The 18,017-nt window shown below is 38.7% G+C and overlaps 1 protein-coding gene across 6 annotated transcripts in view; it reads right to left on the bottom strand.

Moving 5' to 3' along the window:
* Window positions 1-18,017, bottom strand: part of LOC101154880 (collagen alpha-1(XI) chain) — a 46,216-nt gene that overhangs the window by 2,594 nt on the left and 25,605 nt on the right. For all 6 annotated transcript variants that reach the window (XM_023959920.1, XM_023959921.1, XM_023959922.1 and 3 more), the window contains 44 exons: window positions 17,939-17,992; window positions 15,253-15,297; window positions 15,049-15,102; window positions 13,599-13,643; window positions 12,644-12,697; window positions 12,490-12,534; window positions 12,220-12,273; window positions 12,038-12,082; window positions 11,892-11,945; window positions 11,621-11,728; window positions 9,939-9,992; window positions 9,761-9,814; window positions 9,564-9,608; window positions 9,117-9,170; window positions 8,914-8,958; window positions 8,739-8,792; window positions 8,242-8,295; window positions 7,523-7,576; window positions 7,160-7,357; window positions 6,683-6,736; window positions 6,370-6,477; window positions 6,168-6,275; window positions 5,988-6,041; window positions 5,779-5,832; window positions 5,565-5,672; window positions 5,391-5,444; window positions 5,254-5,307; window positions 4,941-4,994; window positions 4,807-4,860; window positions 4,604-4,711; window positions 4,461-4,514; window positions 4,290-4,343; window positions 4,152-4,205; window positions 3,896-3,949; window positions 3,357-3,464; window positions 3,204-3,257; window positions 2,878-3,039; window positions 2,731-2,784; window positions 2,615-2,650; window positions 2,461-2,514; window positions 2,083-2,368; window positions 1,840-1,949; window positions 796-864; window positions 461-697 (listed from right to left, as the gene is read on the bottom strand). In XM_023959920.1, coding sequence (XP_023815688.1) covers window positions 461-697; window positions 796-864; window positions 1,840-1,949; window positions 2,083-2,368; window positions 2,461-2,514; window positions 2,615-2,650; window positions 2,731-2,784; window positions 2,878-3,039; window positions 3,204-3,257; window positions 3,357-3,464; window positions 3,896-3,949; window positions 4,152-4,205; window positions 4,290-4,343; window positions 4,461-4,514; window positions 4,604-4,711; window positions 4,807-4,860; window positions 4,941-4,994; window positions 5,254-5,307; window positions 5,391-5,444; window positions 5,565-5,672; window positions 5,779-5,832; window positions 5,988-6,041; window positions 6,168-6,275; window positions 6,370-6,477; window positions 6,683-6,736; window positions 7,160-7,357; window positions 7,523-7,576; window positions 8,242-8,295; window positions 8,739-8,792; window positions 8,914-8,958; window positions 9,117-9,170; window positions 9,564-9,608; window positions 9,761-9,814; window positions 9,939-9,992; window positions 11,621-11,728; window positions 11,892-11,945; window positions 12,038-12,082; window positions 12,220-12,273; window positions 12,490-12,534; window positions 12,644-12,697; window positions 13,599-13,643; window positions 15,049-15,102; window positions 15,253-15,297; window positions 17,939-17,992 — 3,366 coding nt within the window. The remainder of the gene's footprint in view (window positions 1-460; window positions 698-795; window positions 865-1,839; window positions 1,950-2,082; window positions 2,369-2,460; window positions 2,515-2,614; window positions 2,651-2,730; window positions 2,785-2,877; window positions 3,040-3,203; window positions 3,258-3,356; window positions 3,465-3,895; window positions 3,950-4,151; window positions 4,206-4,289; window positions 4,344-4,460; window positions 4,515-4,603; window positions 4,712-4,806; window positions 4,861-4,940; window positions 4,995-5,253; window positions 5,308-5,390; window positions 5,445-5,564; window positions 5,673-5,778; window positions 5,833-5,987; window positions 6,042-6,167; window positions 6,276-6,369; window positions 6,478-6,682; window positions 6,737-7,159; window positions 7,358-7,522; window positions 7,577-8,241; window positions 8,296-8,738; window positions 8,793-8,913; window positions 8,959-9,116; window positions 9,171-9,563; window positions 9,609-9,760; window positions 9,815-9,938; window positions 9,993-11,620; window positions 11,729-11,891; window positions 11,946-12,037; window positions 12,083-12,219; window positions 12,274-12,489; window positions 12,535-12,643; window positions 12,698-13,598; window positions 13,644-15,048; window positions 15,103-15,252; window positions 15,298-17,938; window positions 17,993-18,017) is intronic.

Below are 18,017 nucleotides of genomic sequence, written 5' to 3'. Positions count from 1 at the left end.
TAGCATCAACCTGCCAGGGGACTGCAGATGGAAATTGGCCTGTGGCTAAAATCTGTCATATTTTTACATTTGATTTAAAATGTACAGTTATATGCAATGTCCCTTTCTTAATAAATAAATTGATGAAATATACTGACAAACGTCTTCATTGCCTCTTTAAAATCACAAAACTTTTTGGGGATTCTTGATTTTTACAGTTTTGCTGTGGGCTCAATTATTTTCTTACATTTTGGTTTTCCGGAAGACCAAAGTTTGCTTGTTTGGTCCATTGTATTTAAGGCTGCGATCTCGTAGTTTAGCTGAGCTAAATTATGCTGCACAAACAAAGCAGACAATCCAAGACAAAAACTGGTGTCTGGGATGGTGTCCGAAAGTGTCTTCATTTGTTTGAAATGAATGAGTGACATGACTGAGTGATTTCTAGTTAAACTGTAAAGCAGGTGGACGTGTGGAAACTCACAGAGCAGCCATCCTTCAAAGCTTTGATATAAGGGTTGGTCTCATAGCTCAGCTCTTCATCGTTGGCGCCGCGGAAGTGCAGTGCTCTCTTGTGGTTGTTTTTGGCGCTGCGGTCAGCCCAGGCCACAGAGCGGTGGCAGTGGTAGGTGAGGTTCTGTCGGGCCTGGACGCTGAGGAGGCGGAGGAAACCCAGCTGGACCACGCCTACGGGCTCACCACTGGCATCGACGTAAGAAAACTGAAAGGAGGAAGAAAAAGAAAAGAAGGAGTCATTTTACAGGATGAAGGAAACAATGAAACTGCCTGGATTGTCAGTTCACACAGATCCTGACTTACTTTACTTCCTGTGACAAACTGGCTGTACCACGAGCCTGGGGTCTCAGTGTCCCAGGAGCTCATCTTCACCTGTTATTGCAATCACATACAATAAAAAATTATGCATCTGTTATGTTCAGTTTTTTCCTTCAGCAAGTAGACACAGTTTGATAAACTATGGATTAATTTGCTTTAAATTCACATGAATATTTGTTTCAGTTTTGGTGTTAAGAAAACACGAAAACAAATAGAAAGAATTGGAAATACTGCTTCAAAAATATTTTTAGTTACTTACTTAGATACCTGCTTACATTTTTTTAATGTTTTTCTTATGATTTTTTTTATCCCCCCCCCAAAAAAAAACAATCTTGCCCACACTGCAGTTTGTAGCAGACCTCTCTTTACAGGTAGCTTTGTCACAGGTGTGTTTTCATCAAACTGTGGATGAGACTCATTGGCATTGGAAACTAAAACCACAAAACTGTTCTCATGTTTTTCCTTTTTGATACTCAGAGCAAAGATGTGAAATGGTTAGCATAGGTTGTTATTTTATGAGTCTCCTGCTATCAGTAAAGAGAAAAGTAGTGCAAATTACATAATCAAAAGAACTGCACTTAGGTATTACTCTATTTACAGTGTTTTTGTTCTTGTTTCATTCATTTCATTAGGTCAAGGCTCCTCAGCAGGGCTTTATGATAAAACATGTAAGTGCAGATGGCTGAGAGCCAAACCAGAATCCAGTCTGAAATTCACATTTACATTAAGACCTTGTGATGCGTGTGCAGAATCAGCAAAGCTGTGGGCCAAATGCAGTGACGTACAGTATGTCCATTTATGCCGACGTTTAAGTGATTTAATTCAGTTCTGTTGGTACACAAATATTTTTTCCACATCCCAACCCATTCTGCCATAACACTTTAATCTACAAATTAACGCAAAAATCTCTGAGCTTCAGCATTAGTCTAATAAAGTATTCCATAAGAAGTGAAACACGATGAAGTGAACAGGAAGATACGTTCACTTCCTCCCTTGAACAACATTTCACAGGATTTCTGTGTCACTGACCGAGTCGATGCCCTTGCTGGGATGGAGGCATGTCTCTCCTTTTGTGAAATTACAGAAGACCTTAAAGGAGTCTCTGGAGCAGCCCTGGTTTGGATCAATCCAGTACTCTCCTGCAGACAGTAAAGGAACAGAAGAACATGCAAAAACCTGTCGTTTGTTCCTCTTTCACTATTTTACAGTATTTTCCAATGGGAATGTTCAGTCAATGCATTTATAAGATAAAGTCAGAGGTGTGTTCTGTACCGTCTTTGAGGTCTGGTTGGCTGAGGTGCAGGTCCTGGCAGGTGCGGGCTGGGCTGTCCTGAGTGCCCAGAGGGAAACGGATGCTCTCCAACTCTTGTCGAAGCGAGTCGAGGGAGCCGAAGATCTCCTCCATGCCTTCATTACCAATCGTGAACTCTGTGCCAGCAGCATCAGATGCAGGCATGTCAGGGTCAAACTCAGTCAGCACCTGGCTGGCATCGATGGAGCGTTTGGATTTGGGACTCCTCAGGATTGGCAGTGGCTGAATGACCTCGCCTGGTGGGCCCTGAAATGCAGCAGAGTATCGATGAATGAGTAGAGAAGGTTTGAAAGAAGTAATAGCTTGAAGCTCTTTGCAGAGATAAGGGAAGTACTCACTGGAGGTCCAGGAGGTCCCTGAACACCCTTCTCTCCCTTTGGACCTGCTCCTCCCTGGAAACCAGAAAAAACGTAGACATAAAATGATATAAAAACATGTTTATTTTGAAACCCAAAAGAGTTAAAATATTTTGAGGGCCACGGTTTTACTCACAGTGGCCCCCTTTGCTCCTTTGACACCTGGAGTACCCTGGAAAAGAAGACATTTAATGTTAAGAAGGTGATCAAATTGAGAGACACAAAAGAAAAGAGGAAAAAATGAATCCTCACAGGAAGACCAGGTGGTCCACTTGGGCCCAGAGGTCCAGTTCCTCCTGGCATTCCCTGTTATCAAAGACATAGAATGCTTAGCTTTGACTCGTGTTGAAATGGGTCAAAATGTGGGAGCCTGTTCAGGGATGAAAAAGTCAAACTTACAGGCTCTCCCTTGGCTCCAGTAGATCCCTGGGGTCCAGGCAGACCTCTGTCTCCCTTCTCCCCCTGCTCTCCTGGGGCTCCAACCAGACCAATAAGACCCTGGTGTCCCTTCTCTCCTTTGGCACCAGGATCTCCACGCAGACCAGGCAAGCCAGCAGGCCCCTGCAGATTGAGAAAAGATAATGACAGAGAAGAGATGGTGGAGAAGACAAGAAGATGCAAGTTAAAGAAAAAAAGACTGAGTATTACAGGAGGAAGACTGCTAACAGCAAAATTGACTTTCTCAAAAGAAGGAAAATAAACTAAAAGAGGTGATATTGTCCTACCACAGGTCCAGGTGGTCCTTTCTGCCCAGCAGCTCCTGGAGATCCTTGTTCACCCTAAAACACAGAAAAGATTAGCAGGAGGCCTCAAACATGCAAAAAAACAAAATGCTGCTTATTGTTAATGGACACAAAACTTTAGGATATTAAACTTACCACTGATCCTGGGAGTCCTCTGAGACCTTCTGTTCCAGGTTTTCCTGGTTGACCCTGAGGACCAACAGGACCGGTCTTTCCTGGAGGCCCAACTGCACCTGGATCACCCTGCAAATGCAATACAATTTTTATCATCATTTTATATAAATAGTGTAAGAAGTTACATAAAAAACAAAAATAAATTAAAGGTCAACTAGCTTCTTTCTTACAATCTCTTTCCACTGGATACAGATATATTTTAAAATATTTATGTTTATTCGTGTTTCAGAGGTTGTTGGGGAAAATGAGAAGCATAATTTTTAGAGTTCATCCTCTTTAGTGACGAGGAGCCAGTTTGGTTTAATCAAATTCAATTAAAAAAGCTGTCAAACATTGAAAACAGAAAATAAGAAATGGAATCAGATTCTGCCTGTCAGTAAACAAGACAATTTTGACAAGACAACAAACAAGACAATTCCATATTTCTTCAAGAACAAAATTAAAATGATCAGCAGTCGTGAAGAATCCAAAAATAGTGTTAAAAAAAACTGAACACTCACTTTAGTTCCTTTCTCTCCTTGACGCCCCTCTGGTCCTCTTGTTCCAGCAGGTCCCTGGAAATGAAACACATGATGTAACAAATGCAAATCAAAGAATTTGACAGGATTATGGGTAATTATAGCCAACATTCAAACAGTTTCTTTGCATTTTAGAGGCATTGTCTAAAATTTGTCTGATCGGTGTATGATGGAGAAATCCATCGTAGCTGTTGGCATCAAAGTATTTCTAAGATGCAGCATCAAATGTTCAGATTACCCTCTTTCCTAGGGGGCCAGGTGGTCCATTTTCACCAGGAGGTCCTGGGGAGCCCTGTTACAACCACAGAGGGATGCAGTGAGGAGACTGAAATGCAATTAGATCCTAAAAGCTGAAAATTTGCATTTTATGACTTACGGCTTCCCCTTGTTCACCATCCTCTCCTCTTTCTCCTTTGGCGCCATCCTGACCCTAAAAAAGTCAAGACAGCCTCATTTGTCATTTTCTTAATATTATTCTCTTAGGCAAAATGTCTTCCTGGACATAAACAGGTGGTTTGATGATATTTTTTAAGAGACCGGTACTTACTCTGGGTCCAACCTCACCAGTTGGACCAGGATCTCCGGGGAAACCAACAGGACCCTGTTTTAGACACAAGAAAATCTCTTAATTAATCTGGGAGTTTTCCACATACATATGAGACCCACAGTGTTTTATGGTGGGCCTCATACCGGGTTTCCTTTGGGTCCATCGTCTCCAGGGCGTCCTCGTCCTCCAGCAGGTCCAGGGGTTCCAGGTTGTCCGGCCTCTCCCTTCTCTCCACGTTCTCCACGAGGACCCTGTCAACAGAACCATGCAGCTCTTTCCTGTGTAATGGATACCAGTGCAACATCCTTATTATCAAAGACTTTGGATGAAGCAGTCAAGGACTCACCTTCTTTCCAGGCTCTCCTACTACTCCAGGTGGACCAGACTCACCAGGCTCTCCCTGCAGGGCAAACAGTTGATCATTCATTCATAATTGTTTAAAAACCGTCAAACTTAAAAATAAAGTTTCTAATCCTGCACCTTCTCTCCAATAGGTCCAGGATTACCCAAACCACCAGGAGGACCTTGAGGGCCCTGGAAACAAAAACATACAAAAACTCAAACATGTAATTGTGTTGCTAAACATTTAATTACCGGATAATTACATTTATAAATGTTTTCATGCCAAATTACAACTTAGTAAAACATTTTGTTGAATCTTCAGTAACAATGATGGGTGGATGTTTCATGAACCTTTTCTGCTCTTGGACCAGTTTTAATTCAAACCATTTAACGTAGTTTGAAAATGAAGAGTAAAAGTTCTGAAATACTTTTCATTAGTTCAAAAACTCACATCAGCTCCATTAGGTCCAGCTGGGCCACGTGGTCCTGGAGGGCCTGGAGGACCCTGAAATTTCAAAAGGTTTGTTTTTTTAATTTTGGATGATTTTTAGCAGAAATCATAGTAATCATGTTTTTTTCCAAACTCACAAGAGGTCCAACATCTCCAGTCTCTCCCTTCTCGCCCGAGGGTCCTGGGAGTCCCTGCAGGTTAGACGGGGAGAGGTTATACTAAAGACCGTGTCCACCATCCTCCTTCTCAACAATAACATAGAAGTCTGAAGTATTTGAAGAAATCTGGTTTTGAAACAGTTTTTGATTCACCTGAAGTCCAATGGGTCCTGGAGCACCTGGGAATCCTCTAGAGCCTTCATCACCTTTAGCTCCAAACGGCCCCTGCTGGCCCCTTGGTCCAAGCTCTCCATCAGCCCCCTAAACCCCATGAATTCATTGAAGAATGAAAAAAGTGATGCCATAAGTTCAAATGGACATAAATAAAAAAATAAAAACAACATTTTGTAGCTATGATATTACTCACTGCAGGACCAGGTTGGCCAACAGGACCTCCAGGTCCAGGTGGTCCAGGAGGACCCTGATAACAAAAAGCAAAAACAGAGACCATAACCAACAGCTTCTGGGAAATACCAACACATAAAGATAAATAGAGTAAAGAATATATTTATCTTTAAAGCCTTACATTTGCGTCAATGACATAACATTTTAAACTAGTTTCTGATCAACACTCACATGTTCCCCTTTTCCTCCTTTGGCTCCTTTCTGACCATGCTCTCCAACCTCACCCTGCAGCAAAAAAAAAAAAATCATTTTCTTTTACAGTCACAGCCATACAATGAAGCTACTTTTCATAGGAGTATCTATGTCTAATGAATGTCACTGAGGTGTTGGCACTTTGATTTAGTTACTGGCCTTGTCTCCATCTTCTCCAGGTACCCCAGGTGGTCCAGCAGGGCCAGGTAGACCCACTGGCCCTTGTAGTCCGTCCCGACCCGCTGGGCCAATAGGGCCTTTTTCTCCCTTGGGCAAAAAAGAAAAAAAAATGCATTCATTATTTTATTTTTTTCAACCTAAATATGCATAATGATTGATATAGATGTCATTAATAACTCACTGGAACTCCCTTCTCTCCAGCTGGTCCAGGTGGCCCCTGAGGGCCAGGTCTTCCAGGAGCACCAACTGGTCCACCAGGTCCAGCTTGTCCCCTCTCACCAGGAGAGCCCTGGAGAAATAAATAAGTCAGTTGCAGCAGAAGTTTACCTTTGTAAAATGTAGTAAACTGATGCATGAAAAATGAAAAAGAAGCAATCAAGCAAAAACACAAAAACATGTGCAGACAGTTAAAATCTTAATGACTAGAAAGGCCAGCTGGATTTGACCATTTAAGCAACAAAGGTAGTTATATTGTGAGATGGTTTTAAACATACAGCAGGTCCAGGAGGTCCAGCAGGGCCTTCACTTCCTTTTAGTCCTCCTCCACCCTGAAGGAAAACAACAGAACAAATGAAGACACATTCATCTAACATTGACCAAAAGGTTTTTAATTCAAAAACATGAAAAAGAAAATGTAAAAACTAATAAAGTAACTGAACTTTAAGCTAATTTTTTATCTGTGACAGAAATTATTAAATTATTATCAAACATTAAGATTTTTACATGAAAATAGAAATAAAAATTTGTCACTAGTTTAGTTGCATTTCCACACCTTCACCTAATTCCTCTGTAACAGACAATGCTATAAACACATACATCAGTGTTCCTATTTCTTATGAACTCTCCTGCAACTGTAGTGCACTTTATCTTTATCTTTATCACTCGATTTTCATGTGAGGTCATTTTATAAAGCAGTGTTTATCAATTTTTAATAGCTTGGTAAAGAAAACTATAATTTTCATTTTACTTACAGGGGTCCCAGGCAGTCCTCTCTCTCCGGGAAAGCCTCTCAATCCTGGGGGACCATCTTTTCCAGGTCCTCCTGGGGGTCCAGGATCCCCCTTGGTGCCTTCTTTTCCTGAGGGACCAGACAGTCCCTGCTCCCCTGGTGGACCTGGAGGTCCTGGATGGCCACGCTCACCCATTGGGCCTGTCTCTCCCGATGGTCCCTGAAGGGATGGAATGTGGAAGCAGAAGAGATCAGAGAAAAACAAAAGTGAAAGCAACAAAGCATTTGTGATGGTGGTGAAAAGAAAGCAAAAAAGAGAGCAAGACAAGTTTTAGTGCTATGTAACTGGGTTTAAAAAGAAAAGTAGAAGAATGAAATAACTTACTTGAGGTCCAACAACCCCAGGAGGTCCAGGTGGCCCCATTTTACCTTGGAAGCCCTGTGAGAGCAAAGTTGAATAATCAACAAAATCTTCACTAAGCTGTTAGGATCAAACATCATGATTCTCTAAAAGCAATTCTCCGAATCAGCACAATGTCTACATGTCACTTCAGTCTGAAGAGGAGGTTAAAAAAAGCCAATCACGTGTGTTAATGCAAACTGGAATTTAGTTCAAAATATTCCTCAAATTTTATCAGTAAGAATAATATCAGTAGTAGTATTTTTTTATTCCAATAAGTATTAGGAATTACAATTTGTTACTTAACATCTGCAACATTTGATAAATAGCAGCCCAGTCGGATCAATAAAGAAAGGAAAGAACAAATAAAGACAATAAAAATCCAACATGAATAAATGATTAGGTATACACCAATCCACTCACACATGTGACCTTAAATAAAATGAATAACCATGCACCGGGCTGATCGCATAGCAAGTGAGTTGCAAAAACTAAGGAGTGTCTGCTGTACAAAGTTAAAAGGGTTATTTTAGTCCAGAAATTTGACTTTCTTTTTCAAAATATAAAAATAGTCCAGTGAGTTCAGCAGTGTTGGTTTTCACGGTCAACTCCAGAAGCCAGACTTCAAAATTCAAAATCTAATTATCTAAATAGAATATTATTACCAGTTCCCTCACTGGGATCATTTTAAAAGTCTAACTTACAACTTCTCCTCTTTGCCCAGGATGTCCAGGAAGTCCGTCCTTTCCTGGAGGTCCCTGTAATGTTATTTTGAATCAAAGCAACAAAACATTAATGAAACCATATATAAAGAAGGGGAAACATTCACATACAAACGTCAATCCTTCAAAGTGATTCACTGCCTACATGTTATCCACAACCCAACATTAAAACGACTAGAAAAAAGTTGGAACTTTCTCAAGCAATGGACTTTTCCCCACAAATGTTTCCTATTTCTGATCATTTTTGCAGCTATGATGATAATGAATGAATAGCAACATCATTTATTTTGGAGACTTCAAAACATGACTGAAAAAGCTTTTGTAACTTAATCTTCTGGCAGATAATTTTGCACTTTGACTTAAAGCGAATGATCTTACTTGGCAGAAGTATTGGAATTTTAACCAAAGTAGTTTTTTACTTTGTCTACTTCAGCCTTTTTTCACATTTAAGAGAACTAGACAATACAGCATTTTCTTACAGGAGGTCCTTTTGGTCCTGGGAAACCATTGGCTCCTTGAGGCCCAGGCAATCCCTGATGAGACAACAAATAAGTGTCAACAATAGACAGACATACATGCAGTCATCTATCAGACAAGCCGCAAAATGAAAAGAAAGTTACTGTGATGGTTAAATCACAAAGAAGAAATGTTTACCCTTTCTCCGGGAGGACCAGGGGGGCCATCACTGCCAGACGTTCCCTAAAAGGAAACAAGATAACATGGTTAACAGCACTTCACATCAAAAAACTAATGAATGCAAAGAAGAGAATGACATAACAGGAACATCACAAGCAATGGCAAAAAAAAAATCACTAACCTTTAAGAAAATGATAAGAAATTGAGTGCAGTGAGAATACCTTGGCTCCTGCTTTTCCAGTGGCTCCCCTTGGTCCTCTTTGTCCTCTGGGTCCCTGATAGTGGTTAAAACTGCATTTTAGTGTTTTCACATATGCTTCTTTATAAATGCATCTTTTAAATGGTTTAAACATTTCATTTTATGTTTGACGCTACTAACAATAATATGTAGTTTTATGGTAACAAAAATAATGTGCATAACAACATTAAGTGTTATTCGTTAGGATTCTTTTTCTATGCATTATACTGTATTGTGTTCATGTATTATAAGTCATATTAACATCTGAACAGGTAAACAAATCTGTTGATCAATTACTGGATAACTGCTTAAAGAATCAGTACATACTTTAAAAACAGCACATCTTTGTTTACCTTTATGACATCAAACTTTCATTTTTGCATATTCTTTTCTTTCAAAAGCTCTGAAACAGGCAAAAGAGAAAAAATACCGTTGGCCCTCTTTGTCCTCTTGGTCCTTGTTTTCCAGAAACACCCTGACGCAAAAAAAGAAAAAAGACAAATGAATATGAAAACATTCAACTCTATCTCCTTCATCAATTTTGTTGCTCAATTAGCTCTCATTGCTTATAGTGAGATATAAATTGGAAACTGTAAGACAAAATCACTCCGCGAATTGGTTTCTCACCCTTGTTCCCTTCTCGCCGTTTGAACCCGGGAAACCAGGGAAACCCAGTGACCCCTAAAAAAGGATTAAAATATCATTACCAATTTTACTTACAATCAAAATGGAAAACAAATATAAACAAGATTCTTTTCATAGTGAGTAAGTTTGTGTCCTTGACAACTGTGTCTCTATTTTGTACCTTTGGTCCTTGTCTTCCAGGATATCCAGGAAGTCCAGGAACACCAAGTTTACCCTGGAAAAACATGATGAAAAAGTCACTAATCCCAAATGCTATCAGTGTGTTGACTTCTTGGTCAAGTGGAAAACAAGAAACTGCAACAAAACTAAACAAAAACAGCAACCTTTTTTAACATAAAATAGCTACTAAGTTTGACGTGATAAAATGGGAAATCTAATCGCATAATTTAAAAAAAAAAAGAAAAACCTATGCTCATAATGCTTTGGTGTCATATTTAATTATGTCATCTGATTGAATTTTTATTCTTAAGATTGTACCAGAGCTACATTTATAATTAAACTAAAATACATGTGTTTGGTGAAAATTCTGTGTTAAAGCAAGGGTCTCTTACTTCTAAAAAAGATCTACAAAAACAGCGTTGCTAATTTAATGACCAAGCAAAAACGTGTTTTTTTAAACTCTGAATCTCTGCAGTCCAGGTGCAAATGATTTCCCTCAAACTATTGTTTAAGTGCTACAAAGTTCACGTTTTTTACAAGTTCTTGTATTTAAAACTTTTTGGTAAAAATTCTGTTTAGGCACAAAGACAACTTTACGCATTACCTAAAAGGCATTTTCCAAAGTCTGTTTTAGACATAAAAGCCTTTGCTATATGCTTCCTCCAAAATATTTGTGGCATTTGCCCCTTGGTTGAACATCACAGATGGCTGTGCTTTGGTCAGTTTCTGGAGTGAATCATCTGTTTTCAGGGATGATGCATCATTTCTCTTTATATATTCACCATAATTCAAACAAAAAAGGACATTTAAATGGATACTTTGAATAATACATCTCGCAGGTGGGAGATATGTTATGATGTGGCACAATCTTTCCTGGCAGCAACTCCCATCCCAGTCACAGTAAAAGGACAATTGAAAAGTAAGTACGGAAAAATCGTCACCCCACCCAGGAAATGTATCACCTTTTTGGGAATTTCATTGCAGCATAGTTTTGCTGTGATATTTTGGTGAAAGAATCTACAGTAACCCTACTATGTTGTCATATCTTTCAATTATTGAAAATGGTTAAATTGATTGATTTCTAATGATATTACTTCACTTGCTCAAACAACTGAAAAATTGATTCATGATTTTTCCTAATGTAACATAATTTTGCACATATTTTAACTTTTGATACTTGATCAATTTTTGCTATGAAGATTTTCGCAACAGTGTTATATGTCTATTTTACTGATATAGTATTATTTTTTCAATCATATACATGACCTTTACAAGTAACATAATCTGCATATATTTTGATAACTGATCTGCATTTGCTATGTTGATTTCTAAAATAGTCATTTTTTCCTTAATAATTTAAGTAATTCATCTTTGTCATGTGCTTTATTGATACTTCAGGATTCTTAATTCTGTCTGATAAAAGCTAGGAACCGGATAATGATAAATCATGTAATAAAATGGTTACGGTATAACAGGGGTAGGATTATATAAATGAACTTCCTTCCACTCTCTTTCAAGCAATATTTATTAATATGTCTAATTATCCTAAGTTTGATTCGTCAATGTATGAATGTATAACTGATGATGGTATTGTTTTTGTGTACTATTATTATTTGAGTGCTTGAAATAAACAATTTCAAATCAAATCAAAAATGTCATGTTGCTTTCAGTTTTAAGCCATACCTTTTCTCCAACAGTTCCAATTGGTCCAATCTCACCGGGCGGTCCGACACGGCCCTTGGGCCCTTCAGGACCATCTTCCCCTCTTGGTCCTGGTAAGCCAGCCTCACCCTGCAAGTGAGAGAGACAATAGAGACACAATTAGAATAAAAATATTAAATGAAGATGCTGATTTAGATGGAGCAAGGATTTTGAAGAGTAATATAAAAAAATCATGTGTTATTGGTCGATCAACAGTTAGTAGTAAAAACAAATAGTTAATCCATAATTTTACCCTTTCTCCTTTGACACCAAAATCTCCTTTAATTCCTGGGAAACCATCTTCTCCCTAAAAAGCAAAAACATTTTTAAGATTCAAAAGTTATAAATGTGAATAACTGGGAAGATGTTGAAAGCATTAAAGTGTAATAAGATGTTGACCTTCTCTCCCTTGTGGCCTTTTAGCCCCCGGATTCCTTGAGCTCCCTGTAACCAAAAAGATACTTTTAATAAAGATTGAAAAAAAAGTTTTTCATTTAAAAAATATGTTTAGGCATGCAACATCAAATTTTCCAAATAGGAAAATCAACTTTCAAGTTGCCTAAATAACTGTGTAAACTGACCTTGATGCCTCGAGGGCCAGGATAACCAATAGCTCCCTGAGGACCATTGGGACCCTGGACAAGATCAAACATAGAGGGATAAAGTTACTGTAAAAACACAACAGAGGTGCTAATATTATTGTATAATTTTGGATCAAAAACAAAATCAACATTAAAAATAAGTTAAGCAATTAGAAAAACATGTTTTTAAATAACACTAGTAGAAGTAATAAAGTCCTCTTTGATTAATAATAATATGTTGATGAGGAAACGTTTAAAACGGACACCCACCTGGTTCCCTTTGGTACCAGGAGGCCCTTCCTTTCCTGGGTGACCCTGAGGGGAAAACAAGAGCACTTTGGAATTAGGAAAGATATGCAATGCTGGTGCACTAGATGTACATCAGCAATCATAGCAAAAATTAATAACAGAGAAACAAACATACAGGTGGGCCATCAGCTCCAGGCATTCCTGGCAAACCTGGTTTTCCAGTGGGACCCTGGAGAGAGACAAGGTTGTCAGCTTTTTTAAAGTTATTTGCCTTACAAATAATTTCTGTTGGCTAAAAATATGAGTTTGCAGTTTTATTTGCTAGTGAGTACAAAATAAGATCAGTGGGCAAACCCTGATAGTTTTTATGGTTTGAAGTTAAATAAATGCAGGCAGTCAAGGACATTTTTTCCTAGAGTTTGACAAATCAGGGCCTGACAGAATTTTGTTGTGCTTGTGACAAAGCAGTTCCATTTAACATTGGTAGCTTTTACAACACTCATAATCACTTGTTTAAGCATAAAAATACACAAGTAATATACTGTACGAATGCTGGATAAGATTATTTTAGCACCGCTGTAAACTCTGGCAGTCAACCATTGTAAACAAGAGCTATTACCAACTGAATCACTCTTATTACTATTAAATCTAAGTTTTTTTCTGCTATAACATGTCAATACATCTGTAGTAAAAGGCTGATAGTGGTGTAAGGTAGTGTAAAATAAACAAGTACAAATTACACAATGACAATCAAAGTGGAAACTCATCGTTTTACTTTTAATTGCATGCTATAAACATTTAACTTTATAATATAAATTCTGCAATTGGATATTTATTTCACTTTGTATTGTAGTTTTGTGTAACTTGACTTTATCTTTTGTGACTGAAAATAATAATAAGTTAAGTCCAGAGATTTTCTATGTTCAGTCATGCTGATGACGGCTAAAATTATTTTTAGGAAGATGTTTCTGCAATTACAATTTTAACAACCAAATCTCCTTAAGGTTCATTTGTACCTTGGAGTTAGAGAGTGCAAACTAATGAAAATATTATAAACCCGTGCGCTCCTATAAAATGTACTGTCGGGTATGGTTATGACATGTTTAAAAAACATGTTTATGGTCTTTTACTTTCTCTCCATGAGGTCCAATAGCTCCCTGAGGTCCAGGCATTCCCTGCAACACACAAAAAAGAACGTTCTGTCTACATAAAAGGAATGCACTCTTGCATTTTAACATGATCATTGTATCTTGGTAAAATAGCTAAAAATAAAATAGGTGTGAGGTTAAACATAGACCTTAAAGTCTTTGTAATTGCACATATGTGCACATTTTAACACTTTCATTTTTATTAGAGTTTCACAAGTCAAAGTACAACAGTCTTTAATTTTTAGCAGTTCCCACACAAAAGAGAAAAAAACTCCCAAAAACAAACAAACAAACAAACAAAACAAAAAAACAAATCATTGAATTTTTTGCAAAAATATACCATCGTCCAAACGATAGCATGGAGTGGTCATCATTTTTATACAATTGCTGTCTTTATTTAGACTTTTTTGCATGGTCTAAAAAAGGTTTTCAGGATTTGAAAAAGGTGTGTGCTGAGCCCTTTATAGCATATCGGAGATGTTCCAATTTAAGACAAGAGTGCATGTCAACATATGTGAGCATTTTATCGCGTCAATGTGCATGTATGTGCATTTTGGGCTTCCACGTACAAAACTCTGGCGTTCATGTAGAGCTACGCAAGTTTCTGTGACAGTTTTCAGGTTTTATGTACAAAACGTTTAAGGTTAAATTAGTCGAACTTTGACCAATCAGGAATTAGAATTTGGTAGTGACAGATGGGTGGCGTTTCCTTTCATTCACGGAAGTGCCAACCATTGGATTATTAATCATGGAGGAAAAAACAATTATATAGGGGAATTATATGACACCAAGTCTTATATATATCAGAGGAGAGCTGTGAAAGTAAAAGCCTGGAGCAAGATTTGCAAGATTTGAACTGTTTGATATTTTGCACCAAACCTTTTCCAACTGTATGTGGCAGACATGCGCTACTACAATGTAGCAACAGTGCTGTGTGAACATCATATGCTAAAAGCATGTCAAGAATGGACTAAAAGCATTCTTGACGCCCAATATGGACTATCAGCTTCCAAAAATTATTTTTACTTCAAAGCAATCAAAACCCATATTCAGCCAAAAGAATAAATCCAGCTATGTTGCCATCACAAACAATGTAAAAACATCTGCCATGTCTTGAGAAAGGACAATGGTTGGACAAAAAGAAAAATGGGGAATAGTTGTCGTGCAAAATAATGATGCAATGAAAAGAAATGTAATTATAAAAAAACAAACAAAACACAACTGTGTCTGATAATAGAAGAACCTCAGAATTCAGTTAATAATACAGACACTATGAACTTTATTGAACTAATGTAATTATAGATGTACTGAGAGTTCTGTTAAATTTGAACTGATACTGGCACAAAGCAGACATGAGCACTTTTAGCAGGTGTGTATTTTTACAGAGTTCCTTAGAATATAAATATTCTAAGGGTATATTTGGCAGTCTTACCTGAGTTCCTGGAGTTCCTTGCTGCCCAGGCGGTCCTGGCTCTCCTTGAGGACCCTGAAATACAAAGAGAAAAAATGACGCAGCCGCCACTAATGTAAAAAGCAAGTCAAAACGGAGAAGAAAATGAGAGAAAATACACTTTTTGATGTTAAGTAGTAAAAATGACAGGAATAATGATATTATGCCATTGTTACTACTACTTACCAAATTTCCCTTAGGACCATGGGGTCCATCATTTCCTCGTACACCCTAAGAAAGGAGAATAAGCAAAAGATTTACAGGTTTACACCAATTATAATACAACTCAGTTGATCGTGTGACTAAAATACTACATGTACGGTACATATCAGCTGACATGCAGTGACGTTTCTGCTGTTCTACATTCCCCTGCCTTGGTAACATCCCATATTGTCTGTATCAGGGCTCCAGACTAACTTTTTTCACTAGGAGCACAGTGGCCCCTAACTGAAAATTTTAGGGGCACAACCAGAAAATTTAGGGGCGCATACCGTAAATCAACATGCTAACCAAATCTACTAATTTCCACTGTATTACTAATAAATACTTTAATAATAGATGCAGAAATTACAATGTGCTGTTTCAAATTCAGTGTCACATTTTAATCTGCACTTTTGAAGATGCAACAAGAAGGTAAACTGACAGCACCATCGCTGTCATGATAGTACGAATAGTTAAGAAAACTGATGGAAATTTATCTTTGTGACACCAAATAGGTGCAGCCAAGATGCACAATAACCGTGTTTGAGATCACCCAGTTGAACTCAACGCTGCGCAGATCACCTGGTGTGTGACATATATTTTTGTTTTTGCTCCAACATCAACTGTCAATCATCACAAAAATATCGCGAGAAAGGGTGGGAGCAAGGGGCAAACCTACCCGAACACAGCTGAAAACTGAACTGACTGAAAGCTGCCCTATGACTACAAAACAATGCATTATGGGACATGTGTCCTGATGGTTTTTGTAGTGGAGTGATTAATTAAAATAATTTAAAATACCAATTCATTAAAAAAGGCTACATACATCACAAAACATTAAAATAATCATAAAATATATAAGAACACAAATCATACTAAGGGGGAGAAGAATATTAAAACTAAATTGAATGTTAAGGACAACTCCAATTTCCTGTCCTCCTTCAGTCTTGCTGTAGATTCGCCTTCATCTCACAGCCCCCCCCCCCCCCCCCCCCCCCCGTCTCCCCAACGATCCAGGCGAGGCGCTGGTTCATCTCAAACAAGTCTGTCGTTGCATTTTCCCCACGTATTTTCAGTGTGTCTAAAACTAATGTTGTTTTTGCTCGAGCGTGTTTAAAGTTCAAGCCCCGTTAGCTGTCACGCATGTAGGTGTGGGACATTTATTCTCCTCAGCTGACCCGACTCCCGCGGGAGCGGTGTGCTGCCGTAATTGCCGTGCATAACCGTTTGATGCGCCGCCGTAACCGTAACCAAAACCTAAACCTTCCTCCGGTTCTGTGCGGCCCAGAGAAAAGTTCAGTACGGACTGCATGTATTTAGAAAATTACGAGCGAATAAATACGTTCTAAAGGAAAGTAAGGAACTCCTTAATGTGGTCCGGGGAGGGGGCTGTCAGGTGTCCTGCTTTCAAACCCTGTCATTGTCACGCCCCCAAGAGTCATTTACCCGACTGTGATTGGTTGGTCAGCTTCGCACACGACAATGAAAAAGTGTCATTCATACAAACTGGCGGGCTGCAGTAACATTAAACCTTCATATTAAGGCGGGGACCGCAAAATATCATCTTGGGGGCCGCAAATAGCCCGCGGGCCACGAGTTTGAGACCCCTGCTGTACACTCTGGCACAGGTACACTAGCCGCAGGTCGGAAAAATGAATCAAGAGTTCACTTGCTCATAGCTCAGACATATCAGGTTGTGATATTTGTCTCCGTTTCCTTCCCACAGATGTTTTAGCGCACTCGATTATCTCTAGGCCCCTCCCCCTACACGCATTTTCGCCACTTACAGTGGCTTTCCCTATTCTTCTCACACGCAGTGGCCGCCTCACACACAGGCATCACGCGAGAGTGTACGTGCTCGCGTTTCAAATTTTGGTCTCTCAAATTTTGGTCGCAAAATGCGACCAATTGCTCGCAGTCTGGAGCCCTGTATATGCATTTAAAAAACAGTGTATAATCACATAAGGCTGCTTTTTTTGAGTGAAAACCTTCCATCAGCAAGAGCCTTAAAGATGAAACGTGGCTGGGTCTTTAAACACGACAACGATCCCAAACACACTGCACCAGTAACAAAAGAGTGGCTTCGTAAGAAGCATTTCAAGGCCCTCAAGGCCTAGCCAGTCTTCGGATCTCAACCCCACAGAAAATCTTTGGAGGGAGTTAAAAGTCTGTGTTGCCCAGCGACAGCCCCAAAACATCACTACTCTAGAGGAGATCTGCATGGAGGAATGGGCCAAAATACCAGCAACAGTTTGTGAAAACCTTGTGAAGACTTTCAGAAAACGTTTGACTGCTGTTATTGCCAACAAAAGGGTAAATAACAAAGTATTGAGTTGAATTATTTTTAATGACAAAATACTTATTTTCCACCATAATTTACAAATACATTCTTTAAAAATAAGACAGATAGATATTCTGATTTTTTTTCCTAATTTTGTCTCTCATGGTTGAGGTTTACCTATGATAAAAATTACAGGCCTGTCATCTTTTTAAGTAGGAGAACTTGCACAATTGGTGGCTGACTGAATACTTTTTTGCCCCACTGTAGATGTTACATATAGTGTTAAAAGTTGTCCCCTGTACCCTTTTTTAATGCCCAAATGCCTGCTGTAAATGTTAAAATGAACCTATGTTATGAAGTTATGAACTGGTTTGGAATAGTTTAACTCACAGGAGGTCCAGCGATTCCAGGTGGGCCTTTTGGTCCAAGCAAACCACGAGGTCCCTGAAGATGGACAAGCAGAAAACAT

Source organism: Oryzias latipes, chromosome 11 (genome assembly GCF_002234675.1).
Source record: "Oryzias latipes chromosome 11, ASM223467v1".
Taxonomy (NCBI): Eukaryota; Metazoa; Chordata; class Actinopteri; order Beloniformes; family Adrianichthyidae; genus Oryzias; species Oryzias latipes.
The sequence above is the reverse complement of the archived record's forward strand: the minus strand, read 5'-3'. Positions and strand labels throughout refer to the sequence as shown.